General features: G+C 36.0%; 1 protein-coding gene and 1 pseudogene across 10 annotated transcripts in view; one reads left to right on the top strand and one right to left on the bottom strand.

Annotated features, from left to right (window-relative positions):
- EPHA6 (EPH receptor A6) overlaps window positions 1-27,681 on the bottom strand; it is a 1,203,504-nt gene that overhangs the window by 627,494 nt on the left and 548,329 nt on the right. For 8 of the 10 annotated variants that reach the window (XM_043994222.1, XM_043994223.1, XM_043994227.1 and 5 more), the window contains one exon: window positions 2,621-2,956. In XM_043994222.1, coding sequence (XP_043850157.1) covers window positions 2,621-2,956 — 336 coding nt within the window. Of the gene's footprint in view, window positions 1-2,620; window positions 2,957-27,681 lie in introns of those variants that run through there. The other 2 variants (XM_043994228.1, XM_043994229.1) reach the window with 2 other exon arrangements.
- On the top strand, window positions 25,550-26,933 carry LOC122745985 (annotated as a pseudogene).

Raw genomic sequence — 27,681 nt, 5'->3', positions numbered from 1 at the left:
ATTGGTATGAAGCAAATACCCACAATATCAAATAAGTCATTTCAAAAAGCAAGTCTAACTACATTTTGTTAATTCCACATAGATAATGCCATCCCAAAGAAAACTCAAACCTTTCAAATCTCCTAAATGTCAATTAGATTAGAGTCTGTTTTCCCATCACTAAATGAAGATTCATAATTAATTAAGATATAAAATTTATTTAAATTGTTGGAGATAGCTTTAAATAAAACTTATTAACAGTTTATGTTGATATCAGAGGGAAGCATAAATAAGAAAAGTTCTAACACATATCATACAAATGGAGTACAAAGATCCTTAACCATCAGTAAATACCAGCACTAGGAATTAACATTAAGAATATATCCATACATACTTGGGAACAACAAACACTGAAATTTCCTTGGTAAAGTATAAACCCTGTCTTTAAGTGATGCTTTATTTATAGTCCTACAAATAAATAGAAACGTAGATTTAATTACTTCTCTTTTGGGCCAGGATACACACACACACACACACACACACACACACACATGTCTGTGTATATATGTATATTTACACACACATATACAAATTCTACACATACACAGATATGTACAATATAGATATAGATATTTATATAACTATATATGCACATGTATAAATGCTTATATGAATATGATTGTATGAATTTCAGTAAGAATTGCTCTACTGTTTACATCTCCATTTTATTTGGTTATATTTAACATTATAAGATTGTCCTTTAATCTTATAACAGTTTCAGATTAAATGCCAATAGATGATACCTTATTAATAACATAAGGCAGCAGAAAACACTAGTAAGTATTACTTTGGAGATGCATATAGCAAATGTCTATAGGGATTGTAAGGGGCTAAAATTCTAGCTAGTCTGTCTAAAATATCTAATGAGTGGTTACCAATAAATTATAGGCTTTAGCAAGAGTTAGACTTTTAAGCATTTATTAAGGAGAATAAGAATTTTGTAAAGAGAGAGAGAAAGGCCTAGATTCATCTATCTATTAAAGGGAGAGCACATTTCTAGCTCCACTTTCCACCAGTGTCCTGACAAAAGAACGAGAGAGTCAGCCTTGCCCCCCCTTCCTCCCACAAGCAAATGTCACTTGCTGACTCCAAAGAAAAGCTGTATGGCCTTGCCCTCAGCGGCCTTCTCCTCATGGTGGAGCTTTCCTACAGTAAATCTCCAGCAGGTGGCATCATTCCAATCGTTACAGGACTAAATGAGGGTAAGAATACAGACTAAGGAAAGAAAATAGGAAAGGGAATTTCTCTTTGGGGTTTCCCTAATGTTTCCTTTACCATATGAATTTACCTATCAAAAGCAAGGAAGGAGGCAAGTAGCACAGTTGATTATATGTAATTGAGATAGTTTAGAAATATAACATAGTTTTATGTAACATGCACTAATGTAAGGGAATTCATTTTTCAGGTTCTAAAGTGATATAGACAGGTTCTGAGAATGTGATTTACATCATTTATCTACTTTAGAAAACTATGTCATTACCACATATATTTACCTTATAAAACTCTAAGAAGTCATTGGGAAAACTTCAATAATTTTCTTTCAAAATATGTATTTTTATTAAACTAAGTATTGAACAAATTTAGATCAATGAAATAAACATTGATACTTTAAAATGAATATTTATATCAATATTTACTAGACTATATTCAGTATATTAGTCATATATTCCAAGAAGGCAAACATTCAATCAGTCTATAGTCAATTGATTCAACATGATATAAAATTTTCTTATAAGAGAATGTGTACATGTAATAAATAGATGTAAGGGGTGTATGGACACTTCCCCAAAGTTTTAAAGCTGTAGTGATATATAATTGTATTTTACTATTCAAAATTAATTTTTCTTTGCTTTTTTGTTTCTTTGTGGTAAGAAAGTCCTTTTCTGTTTTACAGCTCAAGAGACATTTGATTTAACAAATGAATATTAAATATTAAGCTTTGATGATTCTCTCTAAAGAAAGATATCTGTAAAATGGAGTCCATTGTAAGGACATAGGTTTGATCTCTATATATTTATACATATGCATGTTTATATATGTATGCAAGCATGTATGTATATATTCTGTCTATCTATCACTATCTATCTATCGATCATCAATCATTTGTCTTTCTGTATGTCTGTTGCTACAGTGTACCCAACACATTAATTTAGTCTAAAATTGTTAATAATACCAGCAAAACTATGCTGAATGCACAGTTAGTTACATAGAGAAAATGTTAAAAATTATGCATTGTTTGATCAAACAAATAGTGCCATAATGGGGTTTTATAATCTTACAATTGATTTAATTATGGTTAAATATTAGTAGCACTGTTGTAAAATCATATTGGCCATAACAATATAATGTGGTGTGGTGTATGCTATACATGCTAAAGTTAGACTGGGACTTTGAAATTTGTAGTTTAATAATATAAGATTTGACATACCCATTTGCTGCCTTAGCAACTGATCTGAAGCCAGCTATATCACAATTCATTTAAATGTCAAAAAATCAGTTTCACTCTGAATATGATTCCATATGCAAAGAATGAGTTATCAGCATACTTTAAAAAGAGTAGAGTAATAATAATAGCACTCACCATCTTGATCTGTAGTCACTGTGATAGCTGTGAATGGCTTTGGAGAAAAACTCAACTCAGAAACACCATTCATGGCTTCTATTTCAAAGGTGTAATTCACATGAGACACAAAGTCAACCACAGTCACAGAGGAATTGGTAAGACCAGTATGTCTTGGGATGAAGCGGATTCCTCCTCCACAGACCTCACACTGATTTGCATCTAATCCACACTTCTTACAGATAACACTATATGTGAGATCCTTCCTTCCTCCTGTGTCACTTGGTGGACTCCACTCCAAAATAAGAGCTGTTTCATTGATGTTAAAAATCACATTCCTTGGAGCTGAAGGTGGTCCTAGAGAAAAGAAAACAAAAGAAAGCATCAAGAAGATGACAAAAATTAAGGCAATAAATTAAAACTGATAGCAATAAGCACTTTAATGCTGATCATGAAAATTATTATGAACCAAATTTTTCATAAAGGGCATGTGGACATTCCCCCTACAAATACCTCTCAGTGAATTGCTGTCTCTCCCTTATTCTGTACTCCTTAGGTTAATATGTATTGGAGGAAGAAATGAGTAAACGTTGAGATAGGCAGATGAAGTAAGGTTTTTATGGGGATTATTTTAATATTACAAAGTTCACAAACAGATTACATAAATGGTTGACAATCTTACCTTTCAATTCCACCTAGTTGGAATTAGTGTTCATAGCTGCTATGTTATAACATTGGGTCATGTTGAGAAAGATAGCAATTAAAACACTTAAGACTTTAGAAATTATAGCAGAATAGGTTTTCTCAATATCCTGTTAAGATTTTTTAACCTCACCAAAGAACTTCTTGCATTTATCCTCATTAATTTTCATTTTATTGAGCTTTGTCATCTGGAAACACAGAATACTAGAATTGCAGAGTTGGAAGGGGCCTCAAAAATCGGCTAGTTTAACACACACTGGAGAAACAATCCCCACTACAAAATGTCAAACAAGGGGCAGCTAGATGGTGCAATGGATAAAGCACTTGCCCTGGAATCAGGAGGATCTGAGTTCAAATCCGGCCTCAGACACTTGACACTTACTAGCTGTGTGACCCTGGGCAAGTCACTTAACTCCAATTGCCTCACCAAAAAAAAAACAAAAAAACTGTCAAACAAGTCTTTCATTCCTTGATTGAAGATCTCCAGTGAGGCCTTTGATTTTAGACTCAGCTGATAACGCAACCCATTTCACTTTTAGATGGACCAAAAGAAGTGTTTTGTTTTTTGTTTGTTTTTTTTTTCCTGGTAAAGCTTTAAATAAACTTCTTTTCAACATTTAATTATTCTTAGGACTATCGTTTAGGCCCAAATCAAAGAAATTTAATACCTCTTCCATAAGAAATTTCCTAAACTATTTGAAGTCAGCTATCATAGCTTCCATAAGTTTTCTCTTTATAGAAAATTATCCCAGTTCCTACTACTGATACGGGCATGATCTTGAGGGCCTTCATTTGATGCTCATTCCTCATTTCTGTAAATTTCAGTTTTATCCATGTCCTTCCTCAAATGTACCACCCAGAACTGAACATAATGCATCAGATCTAGTATAAATAAGACAATACAAACAGACCTATTACCTCTCTAGCTTTAGACATTATGTGTACTTTAATGGAAACTAAACTCATAATATTTTTGTCTTCCACATTATTCTTACTCTAAGTAAGAATTTTTATAATTTATTATAATTAACTACATCGCATTTCTTCTTTTTAGAGTTGGCCCAATATTCTAACCTGTCCTGATCCATCAAATTATATTATTTGTCTTTCACATATTTCTCCATATTGTAAACCTGAACAGCATAAAGCTACCAAATGCTTTGTTGAAATCATTATAACCTACATATGTGGGATTTTCTTGATACAGCAGTCTAATAAATCTGTCAAAAGAGGAAATAAGGTTGAAATAACATAATTCTTTCTCAATGAAGATAATACTGAGAAGTGATAATTGCTTCCTTTTCAGATGTTCCCTAACCATTTCTTTAATAATACATTCATAGAATTTTGTAAGGAATTAGGGAGAAATTCACTGGCATATAGTTTATAGACTCTATTCAATGTCTTGAAAATCAGGAAATTTTCCATCTCTAATCCTATATCATCTCTCCCATTCTCTCTGATCATTCAAAGAGAATTAACTGGCTTACCACTCACATCTGATGGTTTGTTCAATATCTTGAGTTGTAATCCACATGGACCTAGTGAAATAGACAAATCAAGGGCAACTAGCTGTTCTATTGCTATTACTTCACTTAATGTAAGATTCATAGGATCATAGAGTTAGAACAGAAATTAGAAAGAGAAATTTGAGGCCAATAAGTGCAACCCTTACTTTATATATGAGGAAATTGAGGGTGAGAGAAGCTAAGTTGCTTCTCCAGGGTCACACAGATGGGAAATATCTGCACCAGGATTTGAACTCATTTCCTGACTTTAAACTCAGCACTTTATCCACTGCACCGTCTTATTGCTTATATAATTCAATATCATAACTATTCAAGATGTATGTAACATAAACATTTATTATGCATGCCTTTATCTAAGCTGGTGGTAAAATGTTTTTAAAATGGACAGGGCCAAAGACAGAGATCTATTGTTTGTCATGATAGAGTGCCTTTAATATTCATTCATTCATTACTTAACACACTTTGGGTACAGCTGTTCAGCAATTAAACTACTTGCCAGCAATATTGCTGAGGCAACATTTCTCTTCACCTGATCCACAAGGATCTCATAAAAAACTTTGTCAAATGCTTTCCTATACTTAAGATATACTCATCCATTTCATTCTCCTGGCCTATAGTTTAGTAATTTTACTGGAAAAAAAAAGAGAGAGAAGGCTTCTTTAGTATTATTTATAGATTCACAGAAAGTCAAATCTGGAAGGGACCCTAGATGACTAGAGTTTGAGCTCTAAAATTTACAAATGAATAAACTGAGGTTAAAAGAGCTTTGCCTTGAGCATTTTGCTCAGGGTCATGCAGCTAGTAAGTGGTGGCAAAAGGACTAGAGCTCTGGATACTTATTGCAGATCTCATTCTACTGCCACCAAAGCAGATAAGCTTTCATTCATAAAAGAATTCCTGTTATAGAAATGGAAATCAGCAAGTCAGCCTCCAGGCACTGAGAAGTTAAGTGGTTTGTACAATGTTACTTAGTTTGTGCTAAAGACAGGGCATTACTTGCTTTGTTCTCAGTCCAAGGCTAGTACTCTATCCACTGTCTTTGTCCTTTTGAAGGAGTGAAAAACAAAAGAACAACACATAAACTATATAAGGACACATTATTTAACATCTCTCTCAGAAATGTGTTTTTTCAGGAATTTTTTCTCTGAAATTCATGCAAAATATATTTTCTCCTCTTAGCAAAGAAAATGCCCATATAAGAAAGTAGAAATAATATCTCTACAAATTCAGTTATTTCTCCTAGTACCTATGCCTTAGAATTACCTCTTCCAAGTTCCTGAGTTTTGAAATCCCATTATCTGAAGATAATTATAATGGCCATCATTTTCAAAACAATGCATTTTGAGGGAAGAATATCAGAGGGATTCTAAATAAGAAGAACAGTCCTAAGGTATTTCAGGGAGATGTCATCAAAAATTTTTTTAATATTGGAAGACTAATTCTGAGGTAAAATGGAGTCACCAGATATATCTGTGACATCGGAAATGTCCAGTAAGAAGGCAAAAATGCACACCATTACCCTAATCACTTTCTAGTCACATAGGTATGCCTACATCAAAAGAAGAATCCTGTAAATCATGGCAATACAACCCTACTTTTCCCGAACCTTTGGAAACATCCACTTGAAAGGGTTGAAAAGAAGAAAAGTGAACCAATGAAAGAGACAGAGAAGAAATTGGAGGAAGGGAATAGATCTATGAGACTAGAGGGATGAACAATGTTAAATTCTGGAAGGTCAAAAAGAATGAGATTGAATTCAGGGAAGCCACTGAAACTACTACAAAGTTCCACAATGGTAACCATTTTTTAACTATTACAGGTGACATATATTCATCTTCCTCCAGAAATACCTCTATACTTCCACAATATCAGAAATACACAATATTGAAATAACACCTCAGCTATAAGTGGCTGGACACTGTCCCTTGCTGAAGTGCTGAAACCCCACTAACAGATATATATATATATATATATATATATATATACATACACACATATATATACATATATATATATATACTGAAATATAACAGATATATATATACTGAAATTAACCTCCTTTCCATTATCTCCCCTTGTCTCTCACACATGGTAAACCTCTAGGCTATACTATATCTGATTTCTTGACCCCCTTTTACCCCAGTTCATTTACAAAAACATCACAGAATCACAAAATGTAACAGTTGGAAGCAATTCAGCAACCATCTAGTCTAACTCACACATCAAAGTAACTTGCACTATAACAAACCCAATAAATGCATGTTATACTTGCCTCTATTTTCAGTATTGATTTGGTGTTGACACCATTTAATATTTCACTAGTCATTATGCTTGCATCTTTGCTCCTTGCCTAGTTTCTGCCATTCCTGGCCTGATAATTTTTCTTCCACTATAACCTCAAACCTTCAAATTTCTCCACTCTCTGTTTCTGAACAGATGAGCTAGCTGAAAAAAATCAAGCGGATTTCATTTTTACAAATTTATAGCATTATGATTTTAGCTGAGCCCTTACAAAAATAAGGGCCAATAAATATTTATCCTACTTTTAACATTTTTCTATTTCATCCCATATACTGATTCTCCCAAGCCTTTTCCCCTCATGTCCACACATATCCCCATTCTATACAATATCAGATGACTGCCCTCCCTCCTTTTTTTTTTTTTTTTTAGTGAGGCAATTGGGGTTAAGTGGCTTGCCCAGGGTCACACAGCTAGTAAGTGTTAAGTGTCTGAGGCCGGATTTGAACTCAGGTACTCCTGACCCCAGCAACGGTGCTCTATCCACTGTGCCATCTAGCTGCCCCTCTCCCTCCTTCTTTACTGCAAAGATTATGGCCACTGGTTTATAATCTGTCTTGACTCATCCTCCTTTATACATAAGTCCTTAGCATATTTATTCTATTATTATTTTTTCCTTCAGGACATTCAAGAAACTTTGCTGCTTCATTCATTTCTTTTCTACTTCATCAGAACCTTGCTTCAAGAATTCTCTCTCTCTTTTTTTAAATCAGGTATCTCTAATTTATCCTTTGCTTCCTTTCTCATCCACTTCCACAAATGCTTTCAGTTCTTGACAATCATACAAGTTCTTGAGGGTAGAAATTATTTCATTGTTTGGATTTGCTATCACTACAGATATGAGTAGTGCTGATACACAGTAGGTGCTTAATTAGAGGCTGGTTGATCAGATGATTGATTGATCTATCAAATCTCCCATTTGTTCCTCTCTACTTTTCAGATACCCTGCAGTATTTCTTCTTCTCTTTCATTTTAAATGAAAACTTGTCAATTTCTAATACTTCCATTTCCTAAATTTCCTTCCTAACACTTCAATACATCCACCACTCCACAGAGAATTCTCTGAAAGTCTATCAAAACTGCCTAATTGTCAAATCGAGTGGCATATTTTTTACGTGGCAGCATTTGATACTGTTCTTTATTCCTCCCTTATTCTGTGTTCATTTTCTCTCTTTTACTGACTCCTTGCCTACTAGGATTCCTTTCTAGAAAAAAAGGGGAGGGAATGCTATGAATCCATTTAGTGAAATGCAGAACAATGATTTATCTATAGGTGGAAGTAAGGAAACAACTTCTCCAGATTACAATCATGGCATTAGATAGATGTTTCAGGACTTTTTGTCTTAGAATTTTTCTATTCTTTTACTTGTTGAAGTATATATGAAATAACTGATATATTAAAATTTTTTGTTTTGTATGGATTTCAAATTTTATATTTTATTAAATGTGAAACATTTTTTGAAAATTACATAGATAAATTTAAAAGAACCAGAATGTTGAGGAACTATAAATTTCTTACAATTTTAATTGCTACTGAACCCAATTATTATTTTTTTTTTCAGGGCAATGAAAGTTAAGTGACTTGTCCAGGGGTCACACAGCTGTCAAGTGTCAGGTGTCTGAAGCCAGATTTGAATTCAGGTCCTCCTGAAGCCAGTGTCAGTGCTTTTATTCACTGTGCCAACTAGCTGCCCCAAGTGAGCCCAATTATTTTGGTAAACTGAATAAGACTATATGATTTTATGCCTTTTGTGGAAAACTCTTTATTTTGAGAGGGACTGGCTTAAGGGGAAGTACATTGAAGATTACAAAAATCCCCAACTCAATTCAGTTGCATGTGTGCGAAGGCATCTTTGTGGACGTGCCAGACTCCTGGTAGTTTACTAGAAACTAGACACTATTTCCAGTTAACTGTTACAAATGTATTTTAAATTTTTCACTTAATAGATTTTATTTTTCCCCAATTACATGTAAAGATAATTTTCAACATTCATTCTTGATTTCCACATTTTTCTCTTCCCTTCCCTCCTCTCCCCCCTGAGACAGCAAACAATCTAATATAGGGTTATATAGTACAATCATACACATTTATTTTTAAAAGATACACCATCTTTCACTTATCTTTAAGAATTCAGAATGAGAAGAAAAAATTAGTTTAAATTTGCAAATATTAAAAACCCAAAGAATGCATGGTACTTCATTCATGTATTGTGGACACATGCTTAAGGGGATACAAAGTAAGGAAAGAGAAAAAGGAAAGGAATTGGAGGGGAGAGAGTATAGAAAAAAAAAGAGAAAAGATTAGGGAGGGGAATGGGAGAAAACTGAGTGACAGAACAAATTACAGAAGGTAAAAGAGAAAGAAAAAAGACAATGTTAATTACAATAAATGTCACAATTTATTGTAGAAATAGCTGTGGAACACTATTTTACAAATTCCAATTAAATTCTCATATCCTCAATGAAGCCTTCTCTCTATTTCAGTCCCCAGTTTCCTGAACACTTACAGCATTTATTGTCTATTATTTGAGAAAAGTTGACTTATGCTGTTAGTAATCTAGTCGAATGTACATCCTTTCTTCCAAACTAGATTATAATCTCTTTGAGGTCATAACATTTGGTGAGACATAATAGGAATATAAATTGGCCATATTATTTTTTAATTTTAATTTTATATTTTTATTGGACAAGGCCTGAGGTACTATAAAAATTTCTGCTTCTAGCTGAAAGATGTGAAGTAGATGAAAATTAAACAGTTATTCTATCAGTATTAATGGTAGATATAAAAATTATTTCCCACAAATGTCACAGATTCATATAAAAGTTCTGTAATATCTCCATATTATAGGCCTTTTCTGTTCCTTTTCAAAGCTTGTAACTTTGTCATATTTCAGGTTATTCTGGCATTATTGGCTTAATCCTAGGACTACATGAGAGTGATTTAAGTCACAAATTCCAGGCTTCTGGTTTCATCCTAGTTGGTGAAAAAGTTTCTCTATCCTCCCTGCCTCTTCCCCAATTTCCTTTGCCCACTTTTCATCTTCTACAGACAGTGTGAGTTTCCCAACATTAAAAGATTATGTGATAGGTTAGAGACCTCAATAGGTTCTTTGAGGAAAACCAGATCGGGATTGTTGTCCTCTTATGTTATACAGGAGATTCTGGCTAAGGTACATATTAAACTAAATGACCTCTGAGGTTCCTTCAGCTCTTCAATTTGATATTTCATGAGGGACAGGGACAACATCCTGAATCTTCTCAACACACTCTGCTTTGACATATTATGTTCTTGGTGTGAAAAGAAAACTGTAACCAGGATTCTGAAAAAGAGTACATGGGCATTTGCAGTTTTTGTTCTTCCTACCTAGATTTCTACCTGGGAGAATAGGACTCATTATCATTACAATAGTCCCCTCCTACCAGGTATATATTCAAATTGTTGATCCTTCCCTATTTATAGTGGAAAACATGAATTATTGCTCATTCATATTTCATGAATAGAAAGAATCTTATCAATTATGTGATGGGTGTCTGCAAGTATATAACTGTCTGCCTGCAGGTATTTTTTTTTTTAAGCAGACACTCTTCTTACTCAAGGGTCCTCATGCCCATTTGCATGACGATTAAATAGCTTTTTAATTGCTATTAAATTATGCCAGCTAAACTGTGATTTCATGCAAATATTAAGCTGTAATGACATGCAGTGAATCATTTACTAAGATTTAGAACTTGGAACAAAGAGAGACAATTAATTCTAATCCTCAGATTCGACTAAATTATGTGTCACTGGGCTTTTATGAATGTGGCCTGATTGCTTTGTTATCATTTATAAATTATACAAAGATTATGTGACACATGGAAAAAACTTGGAAGCAATAACCCTTGTGGAGACATCTGTGTTGAAAGCTCTCAGGGATTCCTTATGTTGATTCCCACCCTCACCCCCCTTAATGGAAACAAGTATTACATACAAATGAAAATCAAATCCCATTCTCCCTTCCCCCACCAACTATTCACAAGAAAATTATAGTTATTCTTGTTGAACCTCCGCTATTTTTTTATGTCTACACTATACATTTTTAAAAGGAAAACATAAACTTATGTTTCCTTATCTATTTGAATGGACATTTTAGACATATAAATGCTGAATTTTAGGTTTGTTAAAAGTGGTTTCTTTTTGTGGCTTAAGGAGACCTGATGCATTAAATGAGTTCTGGTCCTTCTCCCTCCTACTCTCCCTTCCCATTCACACACTCATCATTTGATCAGTTTTTGTGGTTCTTAAAATGGAGGAAAGAACAGAAAATTGGGGGGGGGGGCGGTTATGGAGATGCTGCCCATTTATTTTTCAGCTCAACATGTATTTCCTCTGATCAAACAATAATAGAATTGTAAGATACCTTAAAGATTATCTTTTCTTACTCCCTTAGTTTATAAGCAGAGTAAGGCCCACAGTTAAGTGACTAGCCTAAGGTCATAAACTGGTTCTTCACGAAACCAGTATTAAAGTTGAACATCTAGCTCATAGTCTGATACTCTTTCCATTTATTATGTTGCCTCTCCACTCATCTCCCTCCCAGAGTAGAGGTCATGTGGTCAGCTGCTCTAAACTTTGTTTTGTTTTGTTTGTTTTTAAACATTGAGTGATGGCATGCCAAAGAAGAAAAGAGTTGAGGGTCATAAGGATTGACTAATGCCTAGTTCAGTTATTAAAATTTTATACTGATAGTCAAATATGTGTGGGGGTTGATAATATCTTACTAATTTTATATCTATGTACATATGTATGTGTATATATACATATATCACTTATAAAACCTATCTGCCTATTGTATATATTTTATTTAGATTTGTGCTTTCATTAGCATACAAATGTGCTGTGAGCAAACTTTTTCCACAGCAACAGATCAATGCTGGTCACTGACAGATTTACCTTTAGTCAAAGAGGCAGTATATCAGAGGTAGAATTTAAACCTACACCTTCCTGACAATGAGACCAACTCCCTAGGCATTGAAACATATTGCTTCATGATACATGCATCTATGTGTATATATACTACACAATGAATATATGTACACATATATAATACATATATACACATATACATTTAACAAATACACACAGATCATCAATGTGACCAGCTTCCTGTTGGGGAAATAATGGATTGGAAAATGACAGGATTTATTTATTGCTTCCTTTTCCTATGACTGTTATCACTTGCATTGCTCAACCTTTTTGGTAATTTAATCCTTTTGATTAATCTGGTTGAGTTTATTAACTCATAAAAAGTCATTGAGTATTCAGCCATATTTAACTAATTTGTGAGCTGCTGTATGATAATAAATTAGATTCTTTGCAAAGGTTTTAAGACCACAAATGGTAGTTAAATTGAGCTAAAGTGTCTAAGAAGTTATAACTGAAAATTGTGTGCCAATTTGTACATATCACTCACAGAAATTGTTTAAACAATTAATAAATGTGATCTCATGACACATTTTAGCTAAAAGATTTATTTTTCAAAGACAGTATGGAGGGGGGCAGCTAGGTGGTCCAGTGGATAAAACACCAGCCCTGGATTCAGGAGGACCTGAGTTCAAATCCAGCCTCAGACACTTGAAACTTACTAGCTGTGTGACCCTGGGCAAGTTACTTAACCCTCATTGCCCCCCCCCCCCAAAAAAGACAGTATGCCATCATTAGTAAAAAAGATACAGATATATATTGAAATAAATTTGCCTTTTCTCTTTTAGATTGTATAGCCACTTATAGGTAATTTTTCATATGTAGGGTCTGTACATAGGCTCATAATAAACTTTAAAAACCTGAAAATGATCTCCTTTTCCTTTAAAGAAATAAATCTTTTCACTTTTAACATCTGTCTACATTGTTAAAATAAATTTTACACATACATTTTAAACTATGTATATTTTTTAAAAATGGATGGCATAGTAATGAGAACCCTGGACTTGAAAAATACCTGGATTCAAATCTTGTCTCAGATACTTAGTAATTATGGGATCTCTGGTCATCCAACCCTCTCAGACTTAACTTCTTCCACTGCAAAATCAGCACAATCATAACACCTATTTTAGAGAGTTGTTATGAGGAGCAAATGAGATAACATATATGTAGTACTTTGCAAACCTCAAAGCACTATAAATGTAATAATTATTATTTATATTATTACTATTATTGTTGTGTAAGAACATGTAAAGCATTTGCAAACATTTAAGGAATAGTTAAGTATTGTTTCTGAAGATGAGGATGATGAGCATCATTATTCAAGGGAATTTTTTTATTGCTAACAAAACATATATCTTTGCTAATAAATTGTTTGGTGGACATTCCTCCTGAGATTGACTTGAGAAAAGCAGCAGGATTATGCAAATCTTTGTATCCTTAAAGTGGCTAGAGATTTGATCATTAGTAGACCAGAAGAGTATTCACAAAGCCTAAAGCTCTAATCCTGCCTCAAGGGATGAAAACAACTACAAGTCCTTGTTGTGTATTATATAAACATCAGCTGTGAGGTTGCAAATAGATTCATGGAGAAGCATAGAGTTTTAGAGCCTGACAGATCAAAGAGAACATTTAATTTGACCCATTCATTTTGTATGTAAAGAAAGAAATCCCAGAGAATGTAAATGGCTTGGTGAAGAAAATATAACTGATTTAGTCTTAGAGAATTAAGGCACAGGACTCCAGACATCTAGTTCAGTTCTTTTCATATACTATCATACAGATCCATTATTATAGCCAACTAACAACTAAAAAGCATGCTTTACAAGTGATTTCTCTATGATTTAAAAAATATATTAAAAATTCAAGCTCTATAATTGTGAACTAACATAAAATTTTTAGAAAATATTTCCAAAAATATACTCATTTATGAAAAAATCAATTTACATACATATAGATATATATTCAGAAGTATCTACTGACCAATGTTAGGCAAATCTGCATATTGCTTTTCATTTCAAAATTAAAATATATCATCTGATTTTTAGTAAAAAAATGGGAAGTGAAGCATAATATTGTCTCTCTTCCTCCCTTTTCAGACTGAGTAATTTTCTTTAAAATTAAGTCTATAATAGCTGGAATAGATTTAATTAAAAGAGTTAAACAGGGAAGCTGATTTAAGGTACCAGAGAAAATTAAATTAATAATAGTGGGGAACTTTTATCTTTCCCTCTAAGAATTAGATAATTTTTTTTTCCTGTTTTTTGGGGGGTGGGAGGGGCAGGTCAGGGCAATGGGAGTTAAGTGACTTGCCCAGGGTCACACAGCTAGTGTCAAGTGTTTGAAATCAAATTTGAACTCAGTTCCTCCTGAATCCAGGGCCAGTGCTTTATCCACTGTGCCACCTAGCTGCCCCAAGAATTAGATAAATCTAACCAAAAAAGTAAATAAGAAAGAAGCTAAGCAGGTAAACAATATCTTAGATATTTATTATAATAGATATCTTGAGGGAATTGAATGGGAATAGAAAGGAATACTCCTTTATTTCAATGGTACCTGTTACCTATATAAAAACAGAACACATATTAGGGCATAAAAACTTTATAGCTAAATGCAAAGAAACAGACATATTAAATGTATCTTTCTTAAATTACCATGCAATAAAAATTATATTCAATAAGGGACATATTAAAAACTAATAGGGGGGCAGCTAGGTGGCTCAGTGGATAAAGCATCGGCCTTGGATTCAGGAGTACCTGAGTTCAAATCCAGCCTCAGACACTTGACACTTACTAGCTGTGTGACCCTGGGCAAGTCACTTAACCCCCATTGCCCCGCAAAAAAAACAAAACAAAACAAACTAATAGGAACAGGGCAGCTAGGTGGCACAATGGATAAAGCACCAGCCCTGGATTCAGAAGGACCTGAGTTCAAATCCAGCTGCAGACACTTGACACTTACTAGCTGTGTGACCCTGGGCAAGTCATTTAACCCTCATTGCCCTGTCAAAAAAACAAACAAAAAATTAATAGGAAACTAAACAATATAATCTTATTTATTTATTTATTTGTTTATTTTTGTGAGGCGATTGGGGTTAAGTGATTTGTCCAGGGTCACACAGCTAGTAAGTGTTAAGTGCCTGAGGCTGGATTTGAACTCAAGTCCTCCTGAATCCAGGGCCTGTGCTCTATCCACTGAGCCACCTAGCTGCCCCCTAAACAATATAATCTTAAGAATTATTAGGTTAGAGAAGAAATCATAGAAACAATTAATAATTTCATTTAATAGAATGACCATAATGAATTAATATATCTAAACCTATCAGAGGCAGCTAAAACAGTGTAATGATTGGAATGACACCACCTGCTGGAGACTTACTATAGAAAAGCTACACCATGAGGTGACCGTCTCTGATGTTTGCTTGTGGAAGGAAGAAGGGGGAGCCTGGCACTCTGACTGGAGCTCTTTCCTGTGGACTCTGGTGGAGAGCGGAGCTAGAAATGTGCTCTCCCTTTAACAGATAGATGAATGTAGGCCTTTCTCTCTCTCTTCACCAAATTCTTATTCTCCTTAATAAATGCTTCAAAGTCTAACTCTTGTTAAAGCTTATAATTTATTGGCGACCACTCATTAGCTATTTTAGACAGACTAGCTAGAATTTTAGCCTTTAACAACAGCAATTACAGGAAAATTTATATCTTCAAATGTTTATATCAAAAGAGAACTAGCAGACCAATTAATTTGGTATGTAGTTAAAAAAAAACTAGAAAAAGTTAAAAATACCCAATTAAATACCAAATTGGAAATCTTAAAAACTAAAGGTGAGATTAATAAAATTGAGCATAAAAATAATTATCAAAACTATCTGTTACTGGCTAAGAAATAAAAAGTTAGATGAGTGGAATAGAATAGACATACAACATACAATAGTCAATGATTATAATAAACTTCTGTTTGACAAATGTACAGATTTAAGCTTTTGGGATAAGAATGAATTATTTGGTAAAAATTTTTGGGAGAACTGGAAAGTAGTCTGGCAGATATTAGGTTTAGACCAGTATCTTACAACATTTACCAAAATTAGGTCAAAATGAATATATGATCAAGACATAAAGGGAAATATCATAAGAAAGTTAGAAGAGGCAGCTAGGTGCACAGTGGAGAGAGTACCAGCCCTGGATTCAGGAGGACCTGAGTTCAAATCTGGCCTCAGACACTTAACACTTACTAGCTGTGTGGCCCTGGGCAAGTCACTTACCCCCAGTTGCCTCACCAAAAAAAAGAAGAAAAAAAAGAAAGTTAGAACAACATGGTACCTTAACTATTAGACTTATGGATAGAACAATTTATTAATAAACAAGAGATAGAGGGCATTGTGAGGTGTAAAATGAGTAATTTCAATTATATTGAATTAAAAATGTTTTGTACAAATAAAACCAATGTAGCCAAGGTTAGAAGGAAAACAAAATTTGGGGAAAAATGTTATAGACAGTTTCTCATATGAAGATCTCATATCTTAAATATATAAAGAATATTGTCAAATTTGTAAGAATATAAGTTATTACCCAACTGATAAATGGTCAAAGGATATGAACAGGTAGTTTTAATGAATAAATGCAAGCTATATATAGTCATATGAAAAAATTCTCTAAATTACTATGTGGAATTGTGAACTGATCCAAACATTTTAGAGAGCAATCTAGAATTATAAAACTGATTATACACTTGGACCCAGCAATACCTGTATTAGGTCTGTTTCCCAAGATGATTAGGGGGGGAAAGAAAATAACTTATATGTTTTAAAACATTTATAGCAGCTCTCATATGGTGATAAAGAACCGAAAATTTGGGGGATGGCCATCAATTGGGGAATAACTAAAGAAGTTTTAGTGTATGTTCATGATGGAATGTTATTGTGATGAGCTGGTTGATTTTAGAAAAAAGATGGAAAGACGTGCATGAAATAATGAAGAGTGAAATGAGCAGAACCAAGAGAATGTTGTAGACAGTAACAGCAATATTGTTCTAAGAACAATTTTGAATGACTAAGTCATTTTGATTATTATAAATGTTCAAATCAACAACAAAGGACCTTTGAAGGAAGATGCTATCCATATGCAGAGAAAGAACTTACAAATAGAAGTATGCATAGTATGGTTTTACATATTGTGGGAATTTATTTTTGATTTGGGGACCCTGCCTTTGGGCTGAGATTAAGAAACCATAAGCTCAGGGTTTTTTCTGTGTGAGGGGCTGGTGCCCCTCTCCCTCTACTTCAGCTGAACCAGAAAAAGCACCATGGGCTTTTCAGGATGCCAAGTCAGATGGCTGGGAAAAAAAAAAAAAAGCCCCAGCTCCCTATGCCCTGAGGGGAGCTGTCCTGGAGATCCCAGGCTTGTCCTGCCAGGCCCTAGTATAGCCCGTGCAGAGGTCCCAGGCACGCAGCATGGGGCATGGGCCCCTTGAGCCCTGCTGGGCACAGCCCTAGTATGGCTGGTGGATTAGCTTGGCATGTGTGGGGGTGCAGAGAGCCCGAGGTTTGAGGGGAGAGAAGGAACATATATACAGGAGAGCTAGGGAGACAGTGAGAAGGCAGATGTATGGAGGTTGGGAGAGGCCTGAAGATTAAGAGAACAGGGGGGAGATGGTACAAGGAGGTTAGAGAAGACAGTAAGAGAGGAGACAGACAGAGGAAGGAGCAGTACTGAGTAAGGGGCTTTTCAGGGGTTCATCTCTACAGTAATGAGAGAGCAGTAAAAGTGAAGCAGGGGAGCCAGAGTGAAGGAGAAAAAGAGTGAAAGTTGGAGAAAGCTGGAGCATACCCTAAGGCAAGAGGTGGCAACAGCCCTTATTATATTAAAAGCGGACAGGCTGTATAATTTGTATTTCTTAACCTTTGTCCTTTACATTGATTTTTATAAATAAATTCTGCTTTGATTATTTAATTAAGAGGCTTCTTAATTGTTTGCTTATCAACTTGGGAGCAGAGTAATGGGGGAAATTTTATAAATGGCCCATAGGAAATTAATAGCAGTCAGAAAGCCAGTCAGTCAAAAAGTCCCCACGTTAGTCCTCTAGTAAGATTAGTCATCCACAGATTAGTAAAAAATCCACAGAACAGTCCTCCAGTAAAATTAATCCCCAGATTAGACCCCCAGTGAAATTAGGCCCAGCTAGTTAGCAAAAATATTTCCACAATATATACACATATTTGTGTCATTTTAGACTTGATTATTAGACATACAATACACAATAGCAAATGAATACAGTAACCTTGCTTTTGACAAATGTAAACATGAATAAAAATTAAATTAAAAATTAAGTCTATAATACACTCATGTTTTTGCATGAATATACAAATATAAACATATTATTCTTTTTGTTTTGGTGAGGCAATTTGGGTTACGTGACTTGCCCAGGGTTACACAGCTAGTAAGTGTGTAAAGTGTCTGAGACTGGATTTGAACTCAGGTCCTCCTGAATCCAGGGCCGGTGCTCTATCCACTGTGCCACCTAGCTGCCCCAACATATAATTCTTTTTATGGACATTATTTCCAAAGAGATAAACACATAATTGAGCCTGTCTTCATTCAATTGTCAATTGATCAACTTTTACAATTATAAATCAATGGGGACTTCTAAAGGAAATGCATCTTTTTATTGCATATTTACATGTATTCAATACATCAAAAGATTTATTTTGGAGCAATATAATTTATCAAAGTTAGTAGGAAATAGGACAGGTGTTAAGATATCAGCCTAAAGAAAGCTTCTAGCTACTTGAAAACTGGAAACATTTTATTCTTGCTGTATACATGCAGCTAAAAAGCAAAGCATTAAACACGTGATACTTCAGAAAAAGGAAGGGTATTGTTTAGGGCAAGGAGGAACTTACAAAGAAATGGTCTAAACAGAAAACATTTCTATTTTAATTAAGTTTAATAATTATAAATATAACATCCAGCTGGATTTTTCTATATATTGAAGAAAGGTTACATTTAACATGTGGTACATACAGTAAAAGAGTCAAACTAAAATATATTTAACTAAAATTAGACAATTCAAGATAAATTAGAAACATGATTCTACACAACTGACAAAAACACTTTTAATTCAGGAGAATAGAAATGTGTACTGAGCTATATATCATTGTCATTGATTACATATTCAAATTTCACATGAATAAAGTAATAAAGTACACTAAGATTACAGCTGGATAACACAGCACATAATAGGACACTCAGGGTAAGCAATTTAAAACTCAGGGAAATAAATGTGATTATTTATAGCCATATGTTCATCTAAACAATTCAGATTATTTTTTGAGATTTTAAAATGATCATGAGTTATTATTTTCATTCAAATATTTAATAAGGAAGTAAAACATATTTGTGCCCATGTGTATGTTATATAAAATTTTACTGGGTATTACTAAATATATATCCCTGTCTCAAAGAAGAGGCAATTTCATTGTTATCTCTAGTTTGTGAAATTTTAATTTCACAATATTCATATGATAAATGGATACAACACAAAAGATGAAACGATCTTATTTATTTGGTTCTCCTTATAAACTAATGGTCTTAGTACCAAAAGTAGAATTTTCAGTTCTTAAAAATTAGACCCTTTCTAGAATGAATCCAGGTCTTTGTGAGTCCAGATCTTTGCGAGGGATGCCACTGGTCCATGAGTCAAATCTTTGTAAGGAGCCCTCATCAAGAGATAAAAAAAGAATACAAACTCAAACCTCATGAAAAAAACAAAACTGTCTGAAATGAAATAAGGAAAGAAGTAAAAAAAGAAGGCAGGACAGGAAGAAATAAAGCAAGACTCCTTCATATCATATGCTCCAAATGATATGCAGACATATATGTGTGTATGTATGTATGTATATATGTATACATGCATAAATTTTAAAATACTTATTAGAATCAGAGGATAGCACAGTTTTAGGATATAATATCATTTATTTATAAAATGTTATAGAAGGAGATCACAAGCAGGGTTGTCTTTTTTTTTTTTTTGGCAGGGCAATGAGGGTTAAGTGACTTGCCCAGGGTCACATAGCTAGTAAGTGTCAAGTGTTTGAGGTCAGATTTGAACTCAGGTCCTCCTGAATCCAGGGCTGGTGCTTTATCTACTGTTCCACCTACCTGCCTCCAAGGTTGTCTTATTAAACCTTCATGAACAGAGGAGAGAACCAACAAAAGGTTTGGTTGAGAGCCAACAAAGCCATAATCCTCAAAATACTTATAATAGAAACTAGGGAAAATCAATAATGGAACCGATCTACCAGATTTTAATAATCTATTTTTTTTCTGTGATAAACTACACTAAGTGTAGTCTACTCTCTGAGTCCTTCCTGTTTACATAATTATAGAAAGATGCATCAACAGTAGACTGGCCACTTGCAAAAGTACGTTTGGGTCATTACACTCTGTAAAACAAAGAAAGATCCAAAATGGCTTTCAGTACTGTGTGGTGCTTTGACTTTTACACTGATGAGACTAGGATGACAAAATGTCAGAAAAGTGGAAAGAAAATGTTAAGAATTCATAGTTTTTTGTTTTAATCATTTTGATAAAATATGATTCTGTATGAAGTATAATTTTTTAGCAAAATTTCCCCCTACTTTGTAAGATCAGTGTCCAGAGACCAACAAAAGAACTAGAAGAGCAGAATCATAGAAATCTTGACATTCTCACTAAAAATGAAATAAGAAGACAGAGAGAGCTGTAGCTCACAAAATCTGCTCAGAGACAAAGAGGAATTGTTAAGTGTTGGCTTTATCATGCATCCAAAGACAACAACAAAAATAAAATCATTTGATGGGTTATTTTCTCATCTCATTTTGCAAAGTCTTATAGAAATGTTTGCAAAATATTACCATACAAATACTTGCAGCAACATATGGTGTAAAGGAATTGTAAAAACAAAACAAGAAGAAAAACAAACAAAAACCCCCCTCCAAAACCTCTATAAGATCTTCCAAATGAAATATACCATATACTCTGATCATTGACTGCACTTCTGAGCCCTCTTTAAATGGAAACTTTGAGAGTTTTTTGTTTGTTTTACTTCTTGCTCAATTCCTCAATTAATAGGGGCAGAGGCAACTGAGGGTACTTGATGAGCTGTGAGTACCAGAGCTGATGCAACCTTTCCAAAGATGAGTCTCTTGTTGAATATACAACTTATTGTTGCACATTTGCAACAACAGGCAAAGAGAGACCAAAAAACAAAAACAAACGAAAAAACAATCTTAGGATATAAAGTATACAGAGTGAGACTACATTCTGGAAGTCTGCAAGTAAAAATTTCCTTATATTTTATTATAGTGTTACAGAGTAACTCTTCCACAGTCCTTAGGGAAAATAAACAAGACATACTGAAATCCTTTTAAATGCTAATGATAGTTATTGACAGGTAACACATTTGGAATTCTTCACTTCAGTGTTAAAATATATTAAATTTCTTTTCTTTTTTTGGGGGGGGGGGCGCAACGGGGTTTAAGTGACTTGCCCAGGGTCACACAGCTAGTAAGTGTCAAATGTCTGAGGTTATATTTGAACTCAGGTCTTCCTGAATCCAGGGCTGGTATTCTATCCACTGTGCCACCTAGCTACCCCCTGTTACATTTATTTTCAACCCAAATCCATTCCTTTGCCCCCTCTCTCCATATTTAAAATTAGATTTGGGTAACTTGACTGAAGTACTTACTCAGATTCCCTTTCTGAAATATCTATCATCTTAGAGGACCAGAGTGAAACAAACAAAAGTTATCCCTTTATGTCATAGATCTAGAGTAGGGCGGGCCTTTAGAACACCTAGTCTAACCAACTCATTTTATAGTTGAGGAAACTGAGGTCAATACATTTTAAGTGACTTAGGTGTGTTACTTATTTTTACATGAGAAGCACTTCTTATTGAAGCATACTGAGCTCTTTGACTGCTAGGTGCTCAAAATGGATTAAATGCAGGGCCTGGAGTCAGGAAGACTCAAGTTCAAAATTTGGTCTCAGACACTTAATAGCTATGTGACCCTGGGCAAATCACTTAACCACTGTATGCCTCAGTGTCCTCAATTATAAAGTGGGGATAATAATAGCACCTGCCTCCCAGGGTTGTTATGAAGATCAAATGAGGCCACATTTGTAAAAAAGCACTTACTACAGTGCCTGTTACATAGTAGGTGCTATAGAAACGATCTTTCTCTTTCTCTCTCCCCGCTTTGTTTTTAAAAAAACAGAGAGAAGAAAGAGAAAAAGGAAGGTTGTGATGAGGGCATGGATTCTCTGGAGTGGTTTTCAGGCTTCCAGAAGTGAAGGAAATACAATTCATAGGAAAAAGGCTCCTAAATCCCTTCATTGCTAAAGTCACTATCCTCCTCCCACCCATCTTTCTCATATTCTATGCAAAGCACTAATTCTGCTATTGGGAATGAAAGTCAGGAAAATAATTTACATTCTCAAATAGCCAATTATGCCTGCAATAAAAGCCCCAATGTTAAAAACAACAACAAATGTGGTTGTATAGCAGTAGTACCAATGCTGGTAACCTTGTGTACTTTATATCAGTCCAACACACTGATTCTGAAACTCATTCAAGAAACCACATATTAACTTACATATAAAGAGCAAGGGAATAGGTTTCAAGGTATTGCTTTAATAACAAATTGAACAAAAAAAGAAAAACCAAAATGCTAATAATGTATATTGGATTTGGTCTGCTCCCAGTTTATGTTTCTAGCCCTTTGTAGTACTAGATTAAGTATATTATTATAGCAACTGACTATTTAAATCCCTGGGAATGTGTCAAACATTTTGAAAAAAGATTCTTCCAGTATTTTAAATTTCATTTGGTATCCTAAATATATTCTTACTATTAGTTTTTTTAAATAAAATTTTAAATTAAATTGATCTTTTGCTTTTATATTGACTGAAATTCTCTATTATATCCCTTATTTACCACCCTCCTAAAATTACCCTTTATAAGAAAGGGTTTTTTAAGAAAAAAAATATCCTTATTGTTAACTTCAATCTGTGAATGTCTCCCACTTAAATGGGAGGGAGCAATTTTATTTGTTGTATTTTTTTTATTGTAGCTTTCCATTCTTTTATTTCCTTACTTAAAATCTCTTATTTTATAGTTTGTCTTTATTAGGCTTGAGCACAAGGAAATTAGTTTTATTCTTATTAACAATAAGCGGGGCAGCTAGGTGGCGCAGTGGATAAAGCACCCACCCTGGATTCAGGAGGACCTGAGTTCAAATCCGGCCTCAGACACTTGACACTTACTAGCTGTCCCAAAAAACAAAAACAAAAACCCCACAGACAAACAATAAGGGAAAAAAGAAAAGAGTTTTAGTTCTTCTGAGCAAGATGAAGAAAACAGGACATGGAAGTGGTGTCATTGATAGAAAGGTAGTCTTAGAGTTTATAAGACCTGAATTCAAATATTGCTTCTGACTCATGCTGGCAGCTGAGTAAGTCCTTTCATTTCTCAGTGCTGTGACCAACTGACTAAAACTAAAACTAAAAGCTAAAAGCTACTGGTGGTAGATGCCAGACTGCATCATTGGAAGAGTGTGTTATGGGGTTATGTAATTTGGGATTTTCCTATAACAATAAATCATAGGCCTAATAGCTATTCTTATTGTACAGGAAACACTTTTGTTTCTAAGGATGAGAAATAATGTTTAATAATTGATATCTTGAGGGACCCAGTGATCTTCCCTTCTTTCTTAGTCTTTTCTCCTCCCCCCCCCCCCCACCCCGCCCCGTCTAAATTTTACTTGAAAGTAAGATTCATCCTGGTCAAAGGAGTCTTGGGTGGAGACAGATCCTTTTGTCTAGATAGCTGAAAGACTTTACTGATGAGGTGAGATTTGGCCTGCAAGAACCAGTGTTAAGTGGGAACCATTGTGCCCCCCCCATGAGCTTGGGTGGGGTCTAGATTCTTTCTCTGATGTCATTCTTCTCAAGAGTTGAGTGAGGGGGGGGGCAGCTAGGTGGCACAGTGGATAAGGCACCAGTCTTGGATTCAGGAGGACCTGAGTTCAAACCCAGCCTCAGACACTTACTAGCTGTGTGACCCCGGGCAAGTCACTTAACCCCCATTGCCTTGCCAAAAACCAAAAACCAAAAAACAAACAAAAAAAAAAGAGTTGAGTGACCTGAGTCATTTATCCCCAGACTTCTTTTTAATATAACATACCTTCAAATCATATCAACCAATTAGATTTGATTGTTATGTGATGGACCTCCTACAGTTAGAAGGGCATATAAACAAACTGTGACCTTGACTCTCTCAGACCATCTGAGAGAGAAGACCAATAGATTTCCTTTTATTAATAATCTGATTAAATTACCCAGAAACTATGTCTCTCATATTTTATTCATCACACAGAGTTCTGAGGTCATGTTTTTCTGGACTTCTGCACAGTTACATTGGTTCTACTGTTTGGAGTTTGCTCAACATACATCAAATGAATTTTTTTTTAATTCTACTGCTGTTACATAAGGGTTTGCTAAAAGGCAGATTATAGGTGAGAGGAAGAGAGGGAATAAGCATTTAATAGTACCAACTATGTGCCAGGCACTGTGCTAAGCACTTTACAAATATCCCATTTGATGTTCATAACAACTCTAGAAGGTAAGCGCTGTTATTATCCTTATTTTATAGTTGATGAAACTGAGGCAGGCAGATTAAGTAATTTTCCCAAGGTTACACAACTACTAAATGTCTGAGGTTGTGTTTGAACTCTGGTCTTGCTAACTCTAGGCCCAGGACTCTATCTACTGCACCACCTAACAGAGACCCCTGTGTACCAGACCTCAAAAATTAGGTTTTCCTTATGCCACAACAATATGCAAATGAAAAGCACAGGGTTTGGTGAGAAGGTGGCATATATATATATATATGGAGAGAGACAGAGATAGGAACAAACACTTAATGATTAGTCTATTCCTAACCATATTCCATTCCAATTTGTATTTGGGGGAAAGAAAAAAGAAGAGAAAGAGAAAAGGTCGTAGAGAGAGAAAGAAGAGAGAAAAAGAGGTTGTGACTAGGGCATGGATTCTCTGCAGGAATTTCAGCCTTTCAGAAGTGAAGGTAATAAAATTTGAATGGAAAAAGGCTCCCACCTCCTTCCTTGTACATGCTACTACCCACCCACCTTCCATTCATCTTTCTTTTCATGTCCCACACAAAGCAGTAATACTTCTATTACTGAGAATGAAAGTCTGAAAAATAATTTGATTTCTCAAACAGCCAATAATTCCTGCAATAAAAGCCCCAGTTTAAAAAAACATGTTCACTTAGCAGAAGCAGAAATGTTGGTAACCTTGCGTACTTTATATTAATTCTACTCACTGATTCTAAAGCTCATTTATCAAGAAAGAATGATTTGGGGGCGGGGCCGGGCTCAAGGGCGGGTGGAACTGAACTTGGCTGACCATGGTAGAGGTGGGTCTGGGGCAGATCTTGGCCAGAAAACTCTGCCTGGTGCTTCATCGCCTCTGGGCCTCCCAGAGATGTTTGGCCAGCAGCTTCAAAGCCTCTGAATTGCAGCCAGACGCCACAGAGGAAGCCGAAGGGCAGGTTGTTTGGGAAGCGTTCACAGACCGCATGCTAACCACGGAGTGGTGCGGCCGAGGATGGCAGGGGGTGCCTTGCATCCACCCTTTCCACAACCTCATGCTGCACCGAGCCTGCTCTGTCCCTCAGTACAGCACAGAACTCTTCAAAGGCATGAAGGGTTTTCCAGGCAAGGACCAGCACGTGCCCATCTTCCGCCCCGCTCAACATGGATGGAATGCTGCTGTGCTCAACCTTACAGCTCTGCCTCCTGACCTTTGACAAGATCGAACTTTTGGAATGTATCCGTCGCCTGGTGGAGGTCAACAAGGAGTGAGTGAGTAGTGAAGACCCAAGGAAGGTTAGCCTCCACATCCGGCCCACCTTCATTGGCCACGAGGTGTGTCTGGGCGTCCACCCCTGGCTGAGAGCCCTGCTGTATGGCATCCTGTGTCCTGTTGATTCGCACTTCTCTAGGGACTCCTTAACACCCGTCTCACTACTGGCTAATCCTCGCTTTGTCCGGGCCTGAGTCGCTGGGGTTGGTGACTGCAAACTGGAGGGAATTATGGGCCAACGGTGTCCAGGCAGTTCATTGGGAGGGCTGTGAGCAAGTCTAGTGGCTCTACGGCCCAGACCACCAGCTCACTGAGATAGGGACCATGAACATTTTCATCTTCTGGACCCACAAAGATGGCGTTCTGGAGTTAGTGACCCCCTTCCCACTTCCCCCTTTCCCCTCCCCCCTTCCCCCCCCTCCCCTCTACCCCCCCCTTCCCCCCCTTCCCACCCCCCACTGTACAGAATCATTCTCCCAGGGGTTATTTGGTGGAGCTTGCTCAACTTGGCCCAGACCTGGGGGGAGTTCTGAGTGTCACAGAGGGAGGTGTCCATGGATGAGCTGCTGCTTGCTTCTAAGTAGGAACATGTGGGAGAGATCCTCAGCTCACGCACAGCTTGCCAGGTGTGCCCTGTGCATCGAATTCTCCACCAGGGTGAGCACCTTCACATTCCCACCATGGAGAATGGGTCTGACCTCATCCACCGATTCCAGAAGGAGCTGTGTAACATCCAGTATGGAGATGGCACCCACAAGTGGATGCTAACTGTGTGTGACTGGAAGGCCGGATCAGGCCCTGCCTACCCTTCAGACTGCCTTTCCCCACCTCCAGATCTCATAATACTTAATTCTCATCCCCTCCCCCTTCTCCGGCCACGTCCCAGCCAAAGATTCCACGTGCAATACAGTTCTCCAGGCTTGTAGTTCAGGACGTCTGGGTCCCTGCAGCCTCCAAGCTAAGCTATACTCCCAAAGTCATATGGGCCAAGATCCAGGTGACTGGCCCCTGTTCCCCCACCCTTCAGGGAGTGCCTCACTCCGTTCCTCACCAGACTTAGAGGCCCACAACTGGGATCTGGATGATGTCAGAAGATGACCCCCTTCTGATCCCCAGCCCCCTAAGCCTATCTGAGGCTCCAGTGAATTTTTTTCCTGCATTTTCCAAATAAAAAGCCAAAGGATTTTTTTTTAAAAAGAATGATTTAAGGAATCTCTTGAACCTTGTGAATGAGTAAATTCTTCAAATTAAAAAGCATTTATTTGCACCTACTATGTGTTAGAGGAAATCTAAGGACAAAGGTTATTCTAGATCTTTCTCAGTAGTGTACCGATTGGAATGACACCACCTGCTGGAGACTTATTGTAGAAGAGTTCCGCCCATGAAACGAAGGTCTTTGAGGGCAAGACCAGGAGTCTTTTCTTTGGCGTCAGGAAGTGATGCGGACTAGTGGGAGGAGAAAGGAAGAGACTGGCGCTCACTCTGAGGCTCTTTCCTGAGGACTCTGGTGGAGAGCTGAGCGAGAAATGTGCTCTCCCTTTAATAGATAGGGATCTAGACCTTTCTCTCTTTACCAAATTCTTATTCTCCTTAATAAATGCTTAAAAGTCTAACTCTTGCTAAAGCTTATAATTTATTGGCGACCACTCATTAAATATTTTAGACAGTTTAGCT

Source organism: Dromiciops gliroides, chromosome 3 (genome assembly GCF_019393635.1).
Source record: "Dromiciops gliroides isolate mDroGli1 chromosome 3, mDroGli1.pri, whole genome shotgun sequence".
Taxonomy (NCBI): domain Eukaryota; kingdom Metazoa; phylum Chordata; class Mammalia; order Microbiotheria; family Microbiotheriidae; genus Dromiciops; species Dromiciops gliroides.
The sequence above is the reverse complement of the archived record's forward strand: the minus strand, read 5'-3'. Positions and strand labels throughout refer to the sequence as shown.